The 22458-nt window shown below is 42.0% G+C and overlaps 2 protein-coding genes across 9 annotated transcripts in view; one reads left to right on the top strand and one right to left on the bottom strand.

Annotated features, from left to right (window-relative positions):
• Positions 1-13997, bottom strand: part of myo9aa (myosin IXAa) — a 145963-nt gene extending 131966 nt beyond the window's left edge. For all 7 annotated transcript variants that reach the window (XM_074665794.1, XM_074665798.1, XM_074665796.1 and 4 more), the window contains exon 1: positions 13645-13997. The gene's annotated coding sequence lies outside the window, so the exon portion shown is untranslated. The remainder of the gene's footprint in view (positions 1-13644) is intronic.
• A 1402-nt stretch (positions 13998-15399) lies between these two features.
• Positions 15400-18639, top strand: senp8 (SUMO peptidase family member, NEDD8 specific). Of its 2 annotated transcripts, none has more exons than XM_074666704.1 (2): positions 15400-15716; positions 17308-18639. In XM_074666704.1, exon 2 carries the CDS (start codon positions 17331-17333, stop codon positions 17994-17996), a length of 666 nt encoding a protein of 221 aa, XP_074522805.1. In that variant the 5' UTR covers positions 15400-15716; positions 17308-17330; the 3' UTR covers positions 17997-18639. The 2 variants fall into 2 exon arrangements, with proteins under 2 accessions (XP_074522805.1, XP_074522806.1); XM_074666705.1 differs by lacking the exon at positions 15400-15716 and adding an exon at positions 15953-16028.
• The last annotated feature ends 3819 nt before the right edge of the window (positions 18640-22458 follow it).

Below are 22458 nucleotides of genomic sequence, written 5' to 3'. Positions count from 1 at the left end.
TGTAGATCCTGGTGTTGTAGATCTGCTGAGTCTAAAACACGGCGCCTGCTCCAGCGCTGACCTCACATTTAGCTTTTATTGTTTCAGCGAGTGGAAAAATGTTTTTCCCTCAGACGCTCCAGCTCTGGAAACATCGATATGACGCTGCGCCGTGTCCACATTTGGCTGCTGCTGTAGGAAAATACAACACCCAGAAAAAAAAGAGACGGAGGCCGGAGGGTGGAGGAAACATCATGGACACGTGGAGTTTCAGAGGATTCAGAAAGTGTTCAGGTCTAATCCTCCTCTGGACTTTAGATCCAGTTAGTAAAGTCAGTCAGTATCTGAGCAGTTTGGTGAGAAAGTTTGAGGAGTGGGAGAAGTCAATTGTTTCCAACAGCAAATCTGAAACTTTATAAACCAAAGAGGATCAGTTAAAGCTGAGAGGAACAAAGACTAAACCCTTCACCCTTCAAACCCTTGTTTTTGCCATTGATCCTCCTCCTGAATCAGTTTCTGTTTGGCTTCATGAAACAACAAGAAGTGAGAAACAGAAAATGAATTAAATCCTTTCGAACAACTTTTTGTTAAGTCAACAGTGAAAAAACAAAGAATCTGAGCATTAGGCCCCATTAACACAACAACATTTCATCTGAAAACACTAAAACACGGTGAAAAAAATCTGTGTCTACAGTGAAAATGCTGTAGTGAGCATGCCAGGCCTGTAGGTGGAGCTATAACTGTCTTGATCATCTGGTGTGTCGGTGAATGCTCAGAGCAGAAGTGGAGCAACAGATGCTCATTGAGTTAAAGACAGTCACAGATTCAGCAGATTGAGCAGAACAAGATCAACACGGTAGATCACCACCATCCTAACAACGATACTGCTGGACTGATGGACTGATGGATGTGCTCGTCAGCGTGACGTCAGCGTTTCCACTGAAAACGCCGGCTTACCGTGTCGGCAGTGGTTCAGAAAAATCCCACTCTGGAGGCCGTTCTCATAAGTTTGCGTTTTAGGTCGGCTGAAACGCAATAAAACCTTTGGATTTCACCCTAAAACTGTTGTCATGGAAACAGCCCTTTAGAGTAAAGGCAGGAAATAACAGCTAGTTAACTCAACACTGTAGATAAGGAGTCTGCAACTTTTACTTTCATAGGAGCCATTTTTCTCAGCTCAGCTGGATTAAAGTCAATCAGGAGCCACAAAATCTACTTTATCTTCACAAAGAAGACAAAAAAATAGATAAAATTCTATTTAGTAAATAAATATCTAAATGAGAAGTTTTTTGAATTTATGAAATTGTACATGCAATGTCTTATTTTTTAAAAATATCTGAAGAATTTTTTTTAAAAAAAAGGATCAAATAAAAATATATTTTTTGAAAATAGAAAATTAAAAGTTTTTAAAAACTTCAAAATTTACAGCCATAAGGAGCCGCTGCAGAGGGGTGAAGGAGCAGCAGGTCAAAGACCTTTGGGTCAGACACTAAAATAAATCCCAGGAAATTATAACAGAGAAACACCTCTGGGTGTTTTTGAACTGCGTCTCAAATATAAAAGTGATAAGATGATTTTTCAGCCATTTAAACACTGGAAGCTGGGAGTGGGCGGGGCTTAGAGGTTAGGTCACGCCCACAGAGCAGGAGGTCTGGGTCCACTTCCTGTCTGAGGCTCTTTGAGCAGGTTCCTCTCTGCTCTGTGTACTGGTCTGCCGCTCTGTCCTCTACAGAAAACATGGAAAAACCCCAAAATAAAACTTTTTAAAAAAAAAATCCTTAATTTTTTAATTAACTAAAAAATTGAAGAAGAAAGTGAATAAAAAAAGTTTAAATACTTTTGATATCAGTGTGTAACATCCTGCAGACAGGAGGACGAGCTGATGTGTAATCAAAGAAGGAGACGGTGAGGGGTGACGAGGATTAAACACACTCCATCACATCCTCAGAACCAGGGTCCAAACGGACCCATTCAGCCTGATCGGGACTCCCGGACCTCACAGAGACCAGCAGACGTCCTCTGACGCTCACCCAGAGGATCAAACACCGTCTCCTCCTCAGATACCTGAGCAGGTGGAGCGCGCTCTCTGAGACGTTCACACGTTAAAGACGAGCTTCAGCCTGAGGCGGCGCACGGCGCTGAATCATCATCTTCACGGCCAATTAAGCTCAGCGAATGGATCAATGAGCAGCCACAGGTTATGATGTGATCTGATGTGAGGCGTTAGGTAAGAGGAGTGAGGATACACCTACACGGCGCTGGATCACGCCACACACGAGTGGGCGCCGCTGATCAAAGGATGACACCAGAGCAGAGGTTTGTATCAAACGCCGTCGTGAAGACGTCACTCCTCCGCTCTGAGGAGAGCTGACTCAGCAAACAGGAAGTCCTGCTCTCCTCCAGCAGCTGATGGTAATGACAGGTCACGGCGTCTGACTCTGGCTCCAGCTCTCAGCATCGCTTCAGCACATCTGTTTAACGTATTAGGAGAAAACATGACCTGTAATTACAGAGCGGCTTTACAGCAGCGCTCTCTGACTGCGAGGAGGACGGGGGACGACTGTGCCGTCTCCGTGCCGTCAGCAGACCGCCAACAGACCGCCAACAGACCGCCAACAGACCACAGCCCGTTTGAAACCTGAGCCTCGGACGGCGCGAGCTGCAGCGGGCGATGCGGATGCAGGTTTGAGGTTTTGAGGCGATGATGGAGGAGTTTCTCTTCCTCCGTGTGACCTGGAGGTTTTGTGAACACCCAGAGCTGGTGGGTCGACGGCAGAGACCAGCGTTTGGTAAACTGTGTAAACTGTGGTCCAGAGGAAACAGAGTCCAGCCACAGAGACCCTGGTGGTTTAATTTCCATCTGCTGCTGGAGTCAAACATGTTCAACCTACTTCTCTCTTCACTTTCACACTAACCTGATTTCCCAGAATACCCTGCAAGAAACAGAAACAAGCCTGGTCTGGTTTTATCCAGGTCTCGTGTGTTTGAAGACACGAGCTACAAGAAGGACAAGGCGAGCAGCGTCTCATCAACGTCTCTGCTCATGAAACGAACACTGAGAGGGGAAAATGTTGACGTTGGTTGGTCTCTGGGTCTGAAGCTGATTCAGAGCTGTTTCTAAGCAGATAGAGGATCTGAGTGACGATAGAGATATCTGGGTCTTAGTGTTTGAGGGAAACATGATGTTTCAGCGTCAATGTAAAAAACACAGAGAAAAAAAACTGCGTTTGCATGGGAACGCTGTAGTGAGCATGCCAGGCCTGTAGGTGGCGCAATAACTGTCTTTCAGGTCGACTAAAACACCGTTTCCATGTAAACGAGAGGCCAAAACGCAACAACACATTTACTGTCTTTGTGTAAACAGCCCCCAAATGAGATCAGATCCACCACAGACTAGTGACGTAAAGTTCCCAGGGTTAAACCTGACGTTGAGTAGTTTGTCATCCTGGAACAAAACTCAGACTTTGGGCTTTTTTAAGTCTGTGTGAAACATTAACACTGAAAGTAAATTTTCAGAATTGTTTGGTTGAGATGAAACTCGTCCTGTTGGCTCTGCACAGAGAGATGATCAGTAAGATAAGAGCTGGATCAGAGGTCGACCAATCATCAGCCTCAGACAAATGTTTGGGACGTTTCTCCACGTTCAGCTGATGATCTGAAAACCTGACTCTGAGGGTTTCACTGCCTGGATCTGATCTTCACAGTTTCACATTTACAAAAGCTTTTTTTGTTGGAGTTTGTAAGATTTATCATGTCTTTACCACCTCGATATCCCACTTTCTGACTCCAAGATTTTCATTTTTTCACACATCACACAACACACACAGATTCTCAGCTCAGGAACTACAAACAACTGTAAGCTAACATCAGCCAACACTCAAGCCCCGTCTCCACCAAGTGGTCCAGTTTGGATCAGTACGGTTTGGTACTGGTTGGCCTGGTTAATTCTGATCCTGTCTGTGTTTCTACATCCAATCACGCCCCCTCATGCTAGGCGGCGTGTAAGATGGATGGTGATAGCTGCGTCACTTAAATAATAGTGTTGGAGCTGTTTGTTTATTTTTGTATTTTGTGGTTTGTTTAATTTAGGATTTGATGAGTAGTATCAGACTTATCCACATTTTTCTTTTTTTTTTTAACTGTAAGATGGATTTTTGGGGCATGTTTCATGTATTTGTGTGAGTTATTTGGTCAGTATGTTTTGTATATTTATTATTATTGTTGTTGTTATTTGTTTGATAATGATAACTGGGCACGTGAGGTTATTTAAGCAGGTAGGTGGCGGAGGTGAGCACGCACCGGGGTGGGCATATGGTTTATTACCAGCACAAGAGAGACAGCAGGAACCACGATTTGTTCAGGCTCACAATAAAAAATTAATCATTGGAAACCACAATACCTTCACATGGACACTGAGTTACTTTTGCCTGAGTAAATCACATCCCAACGGTGCATCAGTGATCATTTAATCAAGCTGAAAGTTTAGTTTGATATTTCGAGTTTTTTCTGAAGGTTTTTTTTGTAAGACAATGGTCGCTAAAGACAGTGTGACACAGCGTACTATGCTAATAAAACCAACGAAGAAGAAAAACGTGACACAGGAAACAAAGAGCAGAGATGAAGACATGCAGCAGTTCGTCCTCTCTGTGATTGTCATGTGTCTCTTTGTTACAAAGATCAATCAAGCTTTGTTTCAGTGAAGTCTGTGAACCACCAGGAGAAATACAGCCGCTGCTGTCACACAGGAAGTGACCATTCTTTACACCAATCAACAGACTGCAGAGTTTCTAGCTCCACCTTCTGGGGTCGGATCGGTTTAGTCTGACACCTCAACAGAAGGGAATCAAAAAGTGGGACAGTACGGGTCGGTGATTTGACGATCTTTCCCAGGATCAGTCTGTGGAAACGCCTTACAATATGTGCCATACTGAGACAAACCAAACCAACCTGACCCGCTTGGTGGAAACAGGAAGTTAGGTTTTAGCGAGCAGCCACCCTGACCACGATCAGGTCTTTTGAGTCCTGATCTCATCAACATTTTCTACATTATTTAACATGAAGAGATGATCTCTGTCAGCTGATAACACTCAATCTGAACCATCGCTCCAACACAACCAACTCCACACTGACTCAACCTGAGGAGCTGGAGGAGAAAAGGCTCATGAAGCTCACACCCTGATCCTGGATCTGGATCTGGACCCTCAGCAGTGGGACCTGAGTAAACCTGGTCAGAGCTGATGTTTAAAGTTCCTCTCATGGATCAGCTGCTCCGGCTGAGGCTCAGACGCCGACATGAAGGACAAAATGTTTGTGAACCCAGACGGTGAAGTGGCCTCTTTCAGACTGAGAGGAGGACTCAGACTCTGCAGAGACAGTAAGGACCCTTCAGTGGTCTCCGCTGTGTCTGGGTCTGGTTGTTCAGACTGATGGAGTCCCTGCAGACACTCAGAGGATCAGCTGAGGGTCCAGCTGCAGTAAAACCTGTAAACCTCCTGTTTTCCTCCACTGGTCTCAGGCCTGATGTGGAGTCCTCCTTATCACACAGCGCCCTGAGCGCTCTGAGCTCCTCCTCCCTCGCGCCTCCTCCTGACGGAGCACAGACTACTGTAAACCACTGAATTCCTCCCTGATAAGAGCGCCGCTCAGACCGCGCTCTCCAAACGTCCTCCACGACCTGATGGACAGGATCATCGCGCTGAGCCCGGCTCAGAGGATCTGAGGAGGAAACACGGTTTACATTTCAACAGGTCCCTCCCTGTGCTGAAATACGGCCTCACAGAAAACAGAAAACACAGCTACATCCTCCTCACTTCAAGCCCCACAGCCTTCAGTTCAACAAAGTTTAAAGACATATAAAATATATATATAAAATCATTTATAACAAAAAGGTTATCTAAAGTGAAAACAGACTTTTAATCCTGAAATCTTTATCAAACAATCTGTGGCGTTCTTCCTCAGTTTGGTGAAAAAGTGAAACAAAATGTGCAGAAACATGTCAGTGTTTGAAAAAGCCCAAAACAAAATCCTTAGGTATCTCATTTTTTTTTATCTCAGTGGGAAAAAGAAACCAGATATTTCAGGCTAAAAAATCATCAACACGTTTGATATTATTGTTAACATCATTTTTTCCTCTGTGTTTGTTTTGACTTCAGTGGATAATCAACGTTTAACGTCACTGAACACTGACACTTTTAAATTTTCCCTCCACTATGAAGACCTGTGTGGACAGTTGTGTCATTTTTCAGACTCAGGTCCTGCTGCAGCACCTGCTGCGGCCCTGCTGCGGTCCTGCTGCGGCCCTGCTGCGGCCCTGCTGCGGCCCTGCTGCGGCCCTGCTGCGGCCCTGCTGCGGCCCCGCTGCGGCCCCGCTGCGGCCCTGCAGACAGACCGTACACTGTGCCGTTACACAACAGCACATGCCTGAGGATTAGCGTGGGCCCTGTGCTCTGTGCGTGGGGCTGCAGGGGGCCAGCAGCTATTGTCACAGCTGTGTCACAAAACACACAGAAATTCAGCAAATCACAGCTTTCACTTCCTGGACACAGAACAGGAACCAGGTCACAGCGGGCTGAGTCCACGATCCGAACAGCCTCAGTTCACAGATCTGTCCCAATGACCCCTCAGGACCCCTGGACCTCCACGCTGGACTCATGGTGACTTAAAGGTTTCAGTGAGAGCTGCATCAAACCAGGCTCCTGTACTTTAACAAACATGTTCGTCTGTGACGTTTATCACAGCGCTCACAGAGATGGACTGAAAAAAACACAGGGACAGGAAGTCAGACTGCTTCCAGTCGGCTCCTCAGAATTTTATATGTTTATTTTGTTTTTTGTTTTTTTCTTTGTTTTTTGTTTTTTATTTTGTTTTTTATTTTTTGCTTTTTTTCTTTGTTTTTTTCTTTGTTTTTTGTTTGTTTTTGTTTTTTTATTTTTTTATTTTTTTGTTTTTTCTTTGTTTTTTGTTTTTGTTTTTTTGTTGTTGTTTTTTTCTTTTTTGTTTGTTTTTTTGGTTTGTTTTCTTTGTTTTTTTTTGTTTTCTTTGTTTTTTTGTTTTCTTTGTTTTGTTTTTCTCATTCTTTTTTGCTTTGTTCTTTTTGTTTGTTGTTTTTTTCCTTTTTCTTTGTTTTTTTCTTTGTTTTTTTCTTTATTTTTTTTGTTTGTTTTTGTTTCTCCTTTTAAAGCACAAACGGTGCTGCCCAGGGAAGCAGCTTTCTCTCTGTAAGGAAACGATTGGTGGTATTGAAGGAAGCTGTGCTGCTAACACCTAGCCACAGAGTCACCTATGCTAAGGTAACAGACTGTCCTGTGTTGTTTTCACCTGCTGAGAGGAGAGTTACTGTAGGACGCTGGAAAGCAGTGACAGCTAACTAGAAAGAGAAGATGAGACGATCAACGAAAATCCATCAAAACTTCTCAGAGCGGCTCCAACACGATAGTTTGGATCAGGCTCAGGAGGTCCTGAGCTCAGGTCTACAGTCTGTGTGCCCAGGTAGAGAATGAGACTCATGTTGGCTCCTGTCAAACTCTGACACAGCAGAATAAACAGTTAAAGCTTTTTAACTAAACTAAAGTTATGATAATGTCTGGAGTTTTTACACTCTGTCATGAAGAATAACTTTCTCTGACTTTGAACCAGATTTACAACAAACACACATGTGACACCTCTTCCCAGAGAGCTCAGAGAGAAACAATCAGGACTGATCGGCCATGTTTGTTGACTCCTTCATTACACTTTGAGTTTCTGACTGAACAGAACAATCTGAGCTGATTCCCTAAAAACAATCCCAAAGAAAAACACGTCCACGCTCTTCCTGCGTCTGAGTGCGGCCTCTGTTTGAGCAGAGTGAGTTAATGAGGGGAAACGCAGAGCGTGGGGAGAAAGCCGACCGTATGAAGGGGGGCTTTGTTCACAGCAACACAGGCAGGTTCCTCTTTAATGGCTTCATGTGCACGCCAATCACTTACGCCACACAATCCCATCATGAGGCCACACAGCGCCTCTCAGGACGTCGCCATCATGAGCGCTGCACACGCACGTGACCTGGTTGGACCAGTGACGTCTCAGAGGTCAGAGCCCGGGGTCAGAGCCCAGGGTTACATCAGAGAGTACGAACAGTTCACAACAAGGATCAGAGGATCTGCAAAGACCATCCAGACTTTTAAAGAGGCGCTACACTCATGATTCCTGTGACTTCCTCTGAGGCTGCAGCCCAACTTCATCTCTGATCACGACCACGTGCTGATACATAGTATTAATTAAGTCTTTTAGTGAAATGTGTGGGTCTTTGTCTTTCCTCCCAGCCCACAAAATGTGATATTTAATGACAAAACCTGTTCTTAGTAGAGCTTAATGTAAAATCCTGACCTAAAACCAGCTGTTTGGAATTTCCAGGGTTTGCTGACTTCAGCGATTCCCTTTTTTGACCAATCAGGAGCAAGTCTGACCTGATTGGTCAACCCCCTCCCCACTGCTGCTCCAGCAGCCATCACTGCTCCGTTTTTGGCTGTAAACAGCCACATAGCTCCATGCTCAAGCTTCCCATCTCAGAAGAAGACAGACTAAGTGTCTAGAGTTCATTTATCAGGAAATGTTCCAGCTACACTCAGTAAAACTGAGCATGTGTGTGCTAGTCACTTCACGGCCGACTGCTTTTCCAACTTTGGACAGTCCAACAGAGGGCTAGCCAATAGACTGGTCCTGAATCCAGGCGCATTACCAACCATCCTCCAACAAACCTGGGACCCTGGAAATGTGAGTATTTTAAATGCTGTGTGCTGTGGAGCAGATGGAAGAGCTTTTCCTCAGTGTCCCCCCTGTCTCTGTGTTAGCTTCAGGATGCTAACTTTAGCTGCAGTTAGCCTGTTGTTTTAGCCTGTAATGTTACGGTAAACGAGCTTCTCTGTTTTCTAAACATTGTGCACTCGGAGCTCGTGGCGCCGCTCTCAGTGACGTGGAAGAGCGGGGCGGTATCAGCGGTGGCTCATTTACATATGAAGGCCACGCCCACTAAATCAGAGCGTTCTGAACAGAGGGGCTATGAGAGCCTGGAAACAATGCTGCTGTGCTTGATTTATTGGCTTTTTGGACCAAAACATGTTACTACCATTTCATGAAGACATCAATGATCCAGATTAAACTGCAGGAAAGGAGCAGAGTATGGGAACTTTAAAGTGACCAACCCTTTACAGACAATAGGACGGACTTTTCGACCGCAGCAAATAAATACACACGGGAGAGTTTAACGTCTACAGGCTGAACTTCAGTTTCTCTGCTTCAGTATTTAGGTCACAGGAGCTGAGAATGAGTCAAAATATTCGACTTTTCCTGCAGGTTCAGTTAAAAAGCAGCACAGCAGCATGTTTGGGATGGTTAGCTGTCAGTTTGAGCTCTGCTTATCACAGCTGTTATGGTTGGTTTCTCTGAAAACACAGATCTCATCAGGAGAACGAGGTTGTTTTTCTGATTTTGGGTTGTTTTCTCATTTAAAAAGTGAATTATTTGGTCTTTGAAATGTCTAAGTCGTGCGCTCAGACTCTCAGGACGTTTCCTTTACGGCGTTCAGCCAACTCCTCCACTTCCTGTCAGTTTCATTCACTGATTGAAGATGACACGTCTCTGACGGCCTGCGAGCGGTTGTAAAACATTCCTATGAAGGAATCCGTCATTGAAGTTCAATCATCCATCCAGGAGTGAGTCACTGAGAGGAAGTTCAGCTGACGGACACAGTTTCAACATGACAAACAAACCGTGAATGAATGAAAGAAGATGAAAGAAGAAGAAGAAGAAGACACCAGGCCACAGCTCGTACATCAACAAGATGGAAAAACCTAAAGCTGTGAAAATGACAAACTGATTTCAAAATAAGAGTCTGTGATTTTATATCATATCTTCCCCCTGACAGGAAGCAGACTCTGAACAGGTCTCTGTTCGCTCCAGCTTCAGCCTTCAACCCCCTGCGTCCGTCTCTCTGCTGATACACCGGCCTGATACGAGCTGAGCGCGGTCTTTTTAGAAACACAGAGCTGTCGGGGCCTGCTGGGTGTCAGATGTCGACAGGAACCAGTTGCCAGAGCCTCAGCTTCGACCGCCTCTCAGGCTGCAGCAGCTGTGTCTGCTCAGCCCTCACATTCCTGCAGGACAGGCCCACTTTACTCTCATCACCTGTGCTGATCAGAGGAGGGACCAGGCTCCAGTTAGAGTCATTTACTGCAGCGCTCTGCAGACTCTGATCACAACGACCTGACAAAGACTTAAAGGTACAGAAACACAACATCAGGTAAAAACTATCTGTCTGAAAAACATCAACAAACACGTCTGCATCCAAAGCAAACGTAGAAACAAGTTTCAGGCAAAACTTTACCAACTTCCAAAGTGTGTGAAGAGGAAAGTGAGTCTGAAAAGGCTCAAAACTCCAGCAAAGCTTAAAGTTAGGAGGAAAACTTTGTGATTATTAAATTAAAAGTTAAAAACCAAAGAGCTGGACGGATACACTTTCTGTGTCCTTACCTAAAAGATGGTCGTTTTAGAAACAGACTTACACAATCAGTCCCTGATTTCTTATTTCTATCTTGCTTCTATTGATTTAGGATGTTTGTTTATTTGTTTTTACCGTCTGCTGTCCATTTTTACCTCTTTTTACTCTTTATTGTGAAGCTCTTTGTTTGTTGTATTAAAAAGCGCTTCATAAATACAGTGTTTTATTATTAATGTGGTACTTCTGTATTTTGTGGAAAGCAGAAAAGTTGATTGTTTTCAGTTTGTTGCAATTCACATTTTCAGTTACAGCATCACTCTAGTTAATCTTCTTAACTGAAAAACACCAGATAAATATTTATTTATGAGCTTAACATCCTGAATTATCATTAATCACATGCACAACTAATATCCTTTATATCTTTAAATACCATTAAAGATTTTTTATATCAATTTATAGTTAAAAAGGGTGAGACAAAAACTCAATTTATCATAGTATCTGGATGCTTTTCTTTTTTTAAATCTTTTTTTTTTTTTTTTTACTTTTTAATTTAAATCCTGTATTTTAGTCTTTGTTTATAAACTGGGTTGGAAAAAAAGTCAATAAGAGATCGAAGAGGAATAAATCCTACCAAAGTGACTCACATGAGATGTGCTGTGGGGAAAGTTTGGCTCCTGATAAAGTCTGCAGACATCATCATTAAACCTCTTCGTTATCATCATTGCAATATTCTCAGCAGGTACAAAATATTAAGTTTTGACAATTTAATTTCATTCACAAACTTATGAAATATCTTTAAAATTGTCAATAACATTGCTCCACCTCCATTAAAAGAATTTGTTCAACTTTACTCTGAGCAAACAACCCCAACATCTGGCTCGACAGCTCACAGAAACTGTGCTGTCCTAAAAAGATCCTCTGCCTTTGCTATGTTAATTTAAAATGAGCTAATGTATGGTGTTTTGTGATAGTTTTTAACATAAACAGTTATGTAGTTGCATTGTGATTGTTGTGAACCTGTCCAGGGACTGCAGATGGAAATTATCATTTGCTGAATCTGGTACAAAGCATCTTTTCTATTGAAAGATTAATGTATTTGCACATGGTCCCTGTCAAATAAATCAATAAAAAAGATAAAGAAAGAAACTTTTTCAGATGTTGTATAAAAAAAGGAACTGAAAATCACAAAAACAGAAATACTAAAGAATCACAATCTGCACCCCGGATATCGTAAAACAATCGCATCAGGAGAAAAGCAGGTGGTCTCAGCGGTAGCAGTTAAAGAGTTGGATCAAAGTTGGAGCATCCACAGCTCCAGAAACAATCATGAACCACTCCAACTTCATTTATAGAGCACTTTTAAAAACAACCACAGCTGTAAACACAGTGCACGTACAAAAAATGTTCAGCACTGACAGATTATCAGAGATTAAAGAGCTGTGATTCTAAATTCATCCAAAGGAGCACAAACTTAATCCAAACCAAAGTCTACACCTGAACTCAGAAACACCAGCGTCCTTTAAAGCATCCTCTGCAGGGAGAGATCTGCCAGACCAGACCCAGTCCACTGAGTCCACTGAGTCCACTGAGACCTGCAGCCATGATTCAGCAGCTCCTTCACCCCATCAGACCTCCCTGCTCCCTGCTCCCTCTCAGCTGCTCCTCTCTGTCCTGCCTTCACTGCATTATGAGCTGCATTGTCTGACCTCCACTGAATAATACATGGAAACCTTTACTCCACCCTGCAGCTGCAGCTAGAGCTCACAACACGGCACAGATTGATACAGCTCCCTGATGAAGCAGCTTGTTACAGAGAAGACATGGATAAGTTATCTGATCAGCTGCTCTCAGATTATTCCTCTTTAACTTCAGATTATTCCTCAAAACTTCAGATTATTCCTCTTTAACTTCAGATTATTCCTCAAAACTTCAGATTATTCCTCTTTAACTTCAGATTATTCCTCTTTAACTTCAGATTATTCCTCAAAACTTCAGATTATTCCTCTTTAACTTCAGATTATTCCTCCAAACTTCAGATTATTCCTCATTAACTTCAGATTATTCCTCCAAACTTCAGATTATTCCTCCAAACTTCAGATTATTCCTCTTTAACTTCAGTTTATTCCTCTTTAACTTCAGATTATTCCTCTTTAACTTCAGATTATTCCTCCAAACTTCAGATTATTCCTCTAAACTTCAGATTATTCCTCATAACTTCAGATTATTCCTCTTTAACTTCAGATTATTCCTCTTTAACTTCAGATTGTTCCTCTTTAACTTCAGATTATTCCTCTTTAACTTCAGATTGTTCCTCTTTAACTTCAGATTATTCCTCCAAACTTCAGATTATTCCTCCAAACTTCAAACTTCAGATTATTCCTCTTTAACTTCAGATTATTCCTCTTTAACTTCAGATTATTCCTCGAAACTTCAGATTATTCCTTCAAACGCCAAACTTCAGATTATTCCTCGAAACTTCAGATTATTCCCCTTTAACTTCAGATTATTCCCCCTTTACTTCAGATTATTCATCCAAACTTCAGATTATTCCTCTTTAACTTTAGATTATTCCTCGAAACTTCAGATTACTCCTCCAAACTTCAGAATATTCCTCGAAACTTCAGATTATTCCTCTTTAACGTCAGATTATTCCTCGAAACTTCAGATCATTCCTCGAAACTTCAGATTATTCCTCCAAACTTCAGATTATTCCTTCAAATTTCAGATTATTCCTCTTTAACTTTAGATTATTCCTTAAAACTTCAGAGTGACTGCTCCTAAACATCAACCACACCATCTGATTCAAAACAAACTGCTCACAGAGATATGATCCCGGAAAAATCCGTGAATGACACAAAGAAGTGTAAAGTTAATTAAATTCAGGCTGTTTAAAGGGCAGTTCCACCTTTTTTTGAGGGGGTAATGTGTGAAGCCAGCAGTGTGTAGTGATAGTCTGTTGAATAACATGACACTGAGCAGCAACACTAACTTTTCAACTACACACACACACACACACACCTCTTACTGTGACAACTCATTGAACGGCGCAGACTGAGCACACACACACCTTGAAAGCATCGCCACAGAAACCCGATCCTGCAAATCTCAGCAGATTAAAAGAGCAAGTTTCTTGATCCATCGGCTGCTTCCACCCCACAGCCCCCGGATCTCCACCACCACCTCTCTCTTACCTCCAAACCAAGCGCAAAGTGGGATCCAAGTTTGGTCTCTCCTCTCCGGACGGGGTTGCAGAGCCACACACACTTGTAGCCACACAAAACGCTTAAGTCTCTATTTAATTCCCTGCATTCCCACTGATTTCAGTTGTTTCCTCTTCACTTCTTCTGGTCGCCTCCGGGAAAAAACTCCACAAAATTCACGTCCGTGCCGGAAACTCGTGCATTAGTATCCGTGCGTGTTCGCAGTTTGGATGTGATTAATAAAACAGTCCTCCGCGGATCGCTGACGGTCGCTGGAAACTCTGCTCTGCCTTGCTAATCAGTGCGGCCACTCATGGACGCGCACTGCGCGGTCACGCCGCTCCTGGGCGGGGATTTAACGTAGAGGGGGAGGACGCAGACCCTATGCGCAGACCAGCCTCCGGACCAGCAGGGGACGACAACATCAGAGCTCAACGTGATGAGAAGAGATTTTCCTCCTTATGATGATACTTTAACAACTAACCGCTCCTAACGCTGAACATGTTTCTCTGAGCGCTGGTCCGTCCCGTCCAGGGAAGGGCACCACCACTGCGCATGCGCGTTAGCACCAAGACGCAGACGCGTGAAGCGTAGAGGGCTTTTACATTGGAATACACAGGGCGCCATCTTTGCAAGCCCTATCCACATGCTCTGAGTGTCATACGTTCAAGTAGCCTCGGAATTACTGGCTCTTAAAGTAACAGAAATCTCCACTCGTTGAAAAATAAAAGGCACCTGATTATTTTGTTGGCAAGATTCAACCTTTGAAAATGCTGGTAAAAAATCTGAGGCCCACAAATGAGTTTCTTTACATGATATGTTCTACTAAATGGCAGATCCCTGCTTTATTTTTTCATTAAAACAAAATGTAAGGTAAAGACTTGGTAGCTTTTTACCTGAAAATTAACTCAGAATAAATTGAAACTGAGATGCTGATTTTCCTCTAATCCAAAATGAAAGACCATCTTAAATGAAAAAGTGCTTATTAATTGAATTTTTTCTCTGTGTGTGTCTGTGTCTGGAGCCATTGTATTTGTTTGCTGCTGTCTGTTTTGCCCAGGTTTCTGTTTAAGCTATTCATCTCAGCGGGACCAGCCTGGTTAAATAAAGGTTACTTAAAAAAATGAAATAAAAATAAATAAATAAAAAAAAATTGTAGTTGTATTTAAGCAAGTAAAAAAGTAATACAATATTTATTACAATTTTGAAATATTATAGTAAATGATAATGAATAATCAGAATCGGATTTTATTGCCAAGTATGCAACACATACAAGGAATCCGACAGTTGTTTTCTCTAGTACAAGGAGGTAGAGACAAACATGACATATAGACATGACACAATAAAAAAAAAGATAAATAAAATAGATGTAGGTGTAAAAAAAAAAAAAAAGGGCTGGGATAAAATGTGCATCAGGAATATTTACAGCATAGTGGGATATTTACATTTGAAGGTAGGAAGGTGATAGGAAGGTAGGTAATACATATAAATATAATATTAAATAATTAAATGATTATTGAAAAATAAATAATTTTAAATAATAAATAATGATAAATTAATAATTAAAAAATAATTAAAATTAATTTCGTTGTACTACTTACAATGTCAAATAAAGTTCTATTCTTTTCTATTCTATTCTATTCTTGTAATAGCTTGAAACTCCGAGCATCCTACAGGGACGTGAACGCCTCCAAGGCTGTAACGAAATACCAGGAAGTAGACACTACATCACACGGTAGCTGTTTACACTGTGAACACCACACACTTTTTATGTTTGTTAAACAGCATCGAGTCTTTAATTTTTAGTACATTAGAGGCAATAAAAAGTTTTATTAGTCTAAATGTTTTTATCTGTCAGCTCGTCTTTCCTCCCTCCTCTCTGACTGTCGATTGAAGCCGTTTCAAAGCTCGCCCCACGTAATGAAACAAACCGCTACCGGTTTGAACGTGTCCAGCCCGCGGAACGTGTCGCAGGCGCTGACGTCATCCTCTAACGTTGTCATCGCAATGAGGGACACGGCTGCAGTTTCCTGCTTCTTTTGATGTGAATGTGTCGTTTACAGGTATGGACATTGACTCAACCTGCAGTGATGTTATGTGACCGTCTGTGGGCGACGTTTTCGGGGCTCAAACCGCGGGTACGCTGAGTTTAGCAGCTTCGCGTGGCGGTAAAGCTGTGGGGAGCTAGCTCATGCTAAATGTAAAGACTATTTCAGTCCAGCAGCTGCCTGCTGGAAAAAAACCGTGAAGTAAACGCATTGCAGTAATGTGACACTCTGCAGTGGCACCAACACCATGAAGTGTCTGAGTTTCTGCAGAGCAGGGGAAGTGTCTCAGTGTAACACCTGTCTCTGGCTTCACACCGGCAGCTCAGGGTAACATGTTGGTCTGAGTTTGACCCTTTTTAAAGTGCATAACTGACAGTTTGTGTCTGCATTCACACTCATACAGGTTTAAGGAAACATCCCATGAATAACATGCTGTCAGAGCTTCATTTAAGTTTCTATTTATCACCTTTTCTGTGAGAAAACTGCAACACCTCACACCAAATGTTTACATTAAAACAGATACAGACTGTTGCTAACATTCTGCCTCAGGTGAAGGCAGTTATTTTCATTAATGAGGAAATATTTCTAATCTATTGCTTGAGGGAAATGGTTATGTTGGAATTGTATTGTCAGAGAATCATAAATGTCACCTTCAAAGTGTTTAATTGTAATTGTAATTGTAATTTAGTTTATTTGATAGGGAGGGACAATGTACATTCATACACACTTTAAAAAAATAAAATAAAATGTAAATGTACCCAAATCTAGCTGCCAAGCTAATTTCCATTGGTAGTCCCCCCAGCTAAAATATAAAACAAACAGGTTAATTAAAATACAAGTATAATATTCAAAGGAGTCTGTTCTTCTTGTTTTGTTTCTTTTCAAGGAAAAGAAAGAACAGAAAGACATTATCATAATAAAACAGTTTACAATACATTAAAATCACATTTAAAGTGCCAGGTCTCGTGGGTAAATGAGCAGTGAAAAAAAATTCAAGAAAGGAAAGAGAAAGGAATTGAAAAAAAAAATTCAACCACCCACCAGGCTTTCTGTTTGATTTTGCAGAAAATGAGCAACTAGCTTACAGACGTGAGGTTAAAAGCTGCTTTTCAACCAGAACCAGGGTCTAAATTTAGTTCAGGGTCAGTAAATCTGTTCCTGAAACCAGCCATCAGGAACTTTGAGGGGGCGGGGCCTACAAGCTGAATGCTTCTGATTGGTGGAGCAGCCACAATGTTTTTATCCAGCTTCATCCACCATGAGCTGACCCCCAGCAGTGACGGACTTGGTTTGGTACCTCCTCGTTATCCTCCATGCTAACAGGCTAACTCCATTACTTTGGCGATTAGATATGCATCTCGATGCCCTGCCAATGATTCGATATAATTTGGGATACACTGAATCCCTGCCAATACGATGCCCACGATTAATCCCCGTTTTCGATATGAAATGATACGATTCACCCTCCATCCCAATTCGATACGATTCACCCCTCATCCTGATAGGATGTATGATTCACCCTGTTCCTGATATTTTATTCTGAAGTTTAAAGTTTTGATTTCAGGAGCAACAACGATGAGAGTAAGTTTGTTTTTTGTGTTTGTAGACTGACCCTCGGAGAAGTGGAGGATGGATCCTGTCGTGCTGAGCTACCAGGACAGCCTGCTGCGGCGCTCTGATGTGTCCCTGCTGGAGGGGCCTTACTGGCTCAACGACCAGGTCATCGGTTTTGCCTTCGAGTACTTCGCTGCAGAGCGTTTCAGAGTCCTGGGAGACTCCATCACCTTCATCAGCCCAGAAGTCACCCAGTTCATCAAGTGTGCTTCCTGTCCTGACGAGCTGGCCGTGTTCCTGGAGCCGCTGGACCTCGCCTCTCGTCACTGGGTCTTCCTCGCCGTAAACGACAACTCGAACCAGAGCGCCGGGGGGTCGCACTGGAGCCTCCTGGTCTACCATCACACCTCCAACCACTTTGCTCACTATGACTCTCAGAACGGGAGCAACTCTCTGCACGCGCGGCGCATCGCCAGCAAGCTGGAGGCCTTCCTGGGCGCGGGGAGGAAAGCTCTGTTCGTGGAGGAGCCCTGCCCGTCGCAGCAGAACAGCTACGACTGCGGCATGTACGTGATCTGCATCGCTGAGGCCTTATGTGAGAAGGTCAGGGTGGAGGGCTCGCCTCGTCTTCCAGCGCAGGTCATCACGCCGGCCTACATCACTCAGAAGAGGGCGGAGTGGAGCAGACTGATCCAGAGCCTGGCTCAGACCGACCTCTGCTGTGCTCTGTCCTTCCCTTAGCACGCTGCTTCCTCCTCCTCCTCCTCCTCCTCCTCGTATGCAGACCAGCTTCCACATATCTGCTGCTGGAGCCTCTGAACGCAGCGTAAACCCGTTTATGATCCAAGTGTTTCTGCATCAGTAAGAAGAGACCCAGACGGAGGAATCCTCGTGATGGAGTGAGCGTTGGCGTGATGTTTGCACAGCTACATACATCAGTGAAACAGGAGCACCAGCACGCCTATAGGAGGAGGTCACGTTTGGTGAGGAAAGAGGAGATCCCCGTGGAGGAGGAGGAGGAGACGCACAGACTTTTCTTTTCTCCATCCTTTGATTTTGGAGCGAATGTAGAAATGTTTACACTGATTATTGCTCAGGGTCATTTTAAATGAACTAAGATTGACAATAAGAATGTGAATTTTAATTTTGGCTCCGTCTTTCTCTCCGATCTGTTCTGGTCTCCTGTGAACTGGTGTTTCATGGTCAGACTCTTGGTTTTTAAAGCATTTAGAGTGAAGTGCTGTGAGGATGGAGGACTCGCTGTGGGCTGTGAGTGTTGATCTGAGCACGGCTGATGTTGAGAGCTGGAATGTATGTTATGTTGACACAAGAGGAAAGTATTAAACTCATTGTACGTTAAACTAATAAATCAGATTTGTCACATTTTTAAGACAAAGTGTGAAGTTCTTCTGTGGTTTTATCACATCTTGTTTTTCCAATAGTACAGATCTTTTTGTGGAGAGTCGACTCCAGGGGTCTGGAAAGAGAAAGATACCATGGATGCTAACTCAGGTATTAGTTTTGTTCTCAGATTTTTTGTTTTTCAGGCTCATTGGGTTCAGCTTGAAAATATAAGTTACTAAGTTTGTGAGGCAACATGCAGAAAGAGAAGACCAATGAATCTGAATATAGTATAGTTAAAAAAAACACATCAGCGCCCCTGGTTTCTGAGAAATTTTAATCCTGAAATTTAATTTAACCCATGATACATTCTTCACCATGGGTCCGCAACCTTTACTGTCAAAGAAGCCAGTTTTCCTCTGCTCAGTTGGATTAGAGTCATTCAGGGGCAACAAAATCTGTTTTATCTCCACAATAAAGACAAAATAGTGTATGTATGTGTATGTGTATGTAGTTCTATAGTTAAATTTAGTGAATAATTATCTAAACAAGAAGTTTTTTGAAGTTATAAAGTTGTACACACTATGGCTTAGTTTTTTTTACTTTTAATACATCTGCAAAAAAACATAAAAAAAACTTTGGAATTTAAAAATGTGCAAATTTATAAATAAAAATGGAATTTAATAATTTGAAAAAACTGATAAAAATTTCAAATTCCAAAAATTTGCAAACACTTTTAAAAAATGAAGATTTAATTATTTTGAAAAGCATTGATGAAAATTTTCAAATACTTAAAATATGCAAAAACTTTTAAAAATAAAAATCTGATTATTTTGGAAAAATTGATGAAAATTTTTAAATTCTAAAAATTTGCAAAAACTTTTTCAAATGGAATTTAATATATTTGAAAAAATGATAAAAAAAAATTTCCAATTGCAAAAATCTGAGAAACTTATAAAAATTACAATTTAATAAATTAAAAAAAAAATGATGAAAAAATTTAAATTCTAAAAATTTGCAAAAACTTTTAAAAATGGAATTTGATGAATTAAAAAAAACTGATACAAATATTGAATTCTAAAAATTTGCAAAAACTTTTAAAAATGGAATTTAGTACATTTGAAAGAATGATAAAAATTTTCAAATTGCAAAAATCTGAGAAAATTATAAAAATTGAAATTAAATAAATTTGAAAAAAAAGATGAAAAAAAAATAAATTCTAATAATTTGCAAAAACTTTTAAAAAGTTGACATGTTGATTTGAATTGTAATATTTTAAGTACACTTGAATTTGATAACATATTTTGATAATATTGCTCAAACTGTTGTTGTTTGCTTATAACTTGCCACATATCAAGCGGGTTTTTTAAGCCGGCACCTCTGTAAGAAAAATAAAATTCTTAATTTTAATATCATCTTTTAAAGCTTCAAGGAGCTACTACAAAGGAGTCACAGGGCCGCATGAGGCTCCAGAGCCACAGGTTGAAGACCCTTGGTCTAAACTCATACCTTACTGCAGAGCCGTGGGGTGCAGTGGTTGGTGCCGTTTCTGGTTTGATTTCCTGGGCCTGATGAACACCTCTCTGTGTAGAGTTCACATGTTCCTCTTTTCAAATATCCATCGTCCTCCCTCAGTCTGAACAATGCTCATCAAGGTGGTCAGTCACTGTAAATCAGTGTTTCCCAGTCCTGGTCCTGAGGACCCCCTGCCCTGCATGTTTTAGACGTTACCCTCCTCCAGCACACCTGATTCAAATGATCAGCTCGTTATCAGGCTGGAGCAGAGCTTGATGACGCTGCAGGAAACTGACCACTGATCATCTGGATCAGAGACACCTGAGGGACAGGTGAGCTGTGATGTCATCAGTCTTGTTTCTTAGCTCATATTTTGTGGGGTTTCACTCTGTAGTGAGATAAATGAGGATCAGAAGTGTGGGGGGGGCAGAGAAGGCGACACCTGAGGCCTTCAGCCTCTGTACATGGGGCGCCACCGCTAGGCTAACAGCGCTACGTCTGCATCATGGAGAGCAGCCTGTTTTTATTTTAAGATGAAGTAATAGTTTAGAGGAGACTAAATAAAACCGAGGTATGATTTTAAGGTTAGTGTTACACAACAGAAAAATGACTCATTAGGCTAATTAACTCTAATTAACCACAGGAAGAAAGACGGAAACACTCATTAGTCACACGATGGATTAATCTGGACACACCGCTCCTCCTGAAGTGTCCCCGCCCTCCAGCCTCCTGAGCTCATCCACAGACATACCTCAGCCTGGGTAACCAGTCAGACCAGCCTCCAGGGTTTACTGTTGACCTGAAGCTGGGTCTGCATCAGGCTCCGCCCCCACAGGAGCTCAGAGGCTCTGAGGAGTTTTTACAGAGGTCTAAACAACAGCACCTTGTTGTTTTACTCTCACTGAGATGGATCATTTTAAACCCTCCAAAAATCCTGAACTTTGCTCTTTCCTTTCATTTTTTTCCTCAAAGCTCCTTAGGGCTGGAGATTTTGTTTTGTTCTAAATAAACAGGAGGATTACTGATAATCACACCGACGGAGAAAGTAGGACATTCCTCGCTCCTCAGGGTGCATGGAGGAGCGTTAGCAACCAGCTCAACACACAGTTAATACCAGCTGCAAATCAGAAACCCAGAGGTTTAATCACCAAAATCATGAAACTGGAAATAAAAAGTGGAGCAAAAGTGTCTCAACAAACTGAAATCAAGTTTTCTCTATCATGACAAAATGACGTAAAAGAAGAAAAACTTTCTGTGTACGAATAAAGTTCATGCCTTCCAGTGTTTGAAAAAAAATCCTCATTTTTTTCTACATTTAACAAATAAAAACCACACGTTGCTTATTATTGGCTCAGGGTCAGGTATCAGCAACAGCTCTGATAAAGACTCCATTTCCCATGAGCACCATCACCCACTGGCATAAAGATGTGTCTCTTGCCTTGGCAGGTTTTTGTTTTAACCTTTGCTCCATCTCTCTCCTGTTGCTCTTTACTCCAACCTTCCTGTGATCATCCACCAGACGCCTTCAGGGGCCGTTTTCACGACACCAGTTAGAGGATGAAACACTGAGATATTGTTGAGTTTCAGCCTCTTGTTTACACTGAATCTGCATTTTAGTCAACCTTAAACAGAAACTGCTGAGTGGATTTTTTCTGCAACATCGCCACCACCGTTGCCGTGTCAACACTGGCGTCATGCTCTGTTTTGAGCATTAAACTTTCAGTGTGGCAACCATAGCCTGTAAATAGACTGCTCCCCCTGGTGGCTGGCTGCAGTACAGGTCAAAAAATCCATCTCCCAGTCATTCCAGATGGGCTGTGGTCAAACTTTAAAAAATGAATCCACCTGGTAGAAATGTTTCTCACGTCTGATTGTTGTGGTGATTTGAAGATATCATTTGGCTGTCTTGTATCCAAGTCCTCTTTGTTCTGAAAAGTTTTGCTTTCATTAGTTATACGAGGTTAAAAATGAGGTTTTACATCACGTCTAACGATGATTGACAGCTGACGTTCTTGTGTCTTTTTTTCAGGGATTGTAAAATATGTCTGGAGGTAGAGTCAGGAAGTGATTAGACTCTCCAAAGAAAAAAAATGATTATTATTTTTAAAATCCCAAACAGCTGAAACTTTATGTGGCCAGAAATAAATGTGTGTATTTTTCTGTATTGCTGCTCTTGTTGCTCTTGTTGTCCATGATTTATTTCAGGAGGAGCAGCCGGCGTCTGTCCTCCATCATCTCCAGGTGGTTCATATTTACTGCTCAGATCGAGCCTCAGGCCTGGACCACGCACACACACACACTTCAGCAAACCATACAGTTTCCATAATGTCAGCTCAGACCTGTCTAC

Source organism: Halichoeres trimaculatus, unplaced genomic scaffold (assembly GCF_033239565.1).
Source record: "Halichoeres trimaculatus isolate MK-OKI-2021-1 unplaced genomic scaffold, fHalTri1.1 fHalTri1_scaffold_3, whole genome shotgun sequence".
Lineage (NCBI taxonomy): Eukaryota > Metazoa > Chordata > Actinopteri > Labriformes > Labridae > Halichoeres > Halichoeres trimaculatus.
This window is presented reverse-complemented; position numbering and strand designations above follow the sequence as displayed.

What these genes read in the sequence shown, in the direction of transcription:
- senp8 (XM_074666704.1), top strand. Translation starts at nt 17,331, where the DNA reads ATGGATCCTGTCGTGCTGAGCTACCAGGACAGCCTGCTGCGGCGCTCT.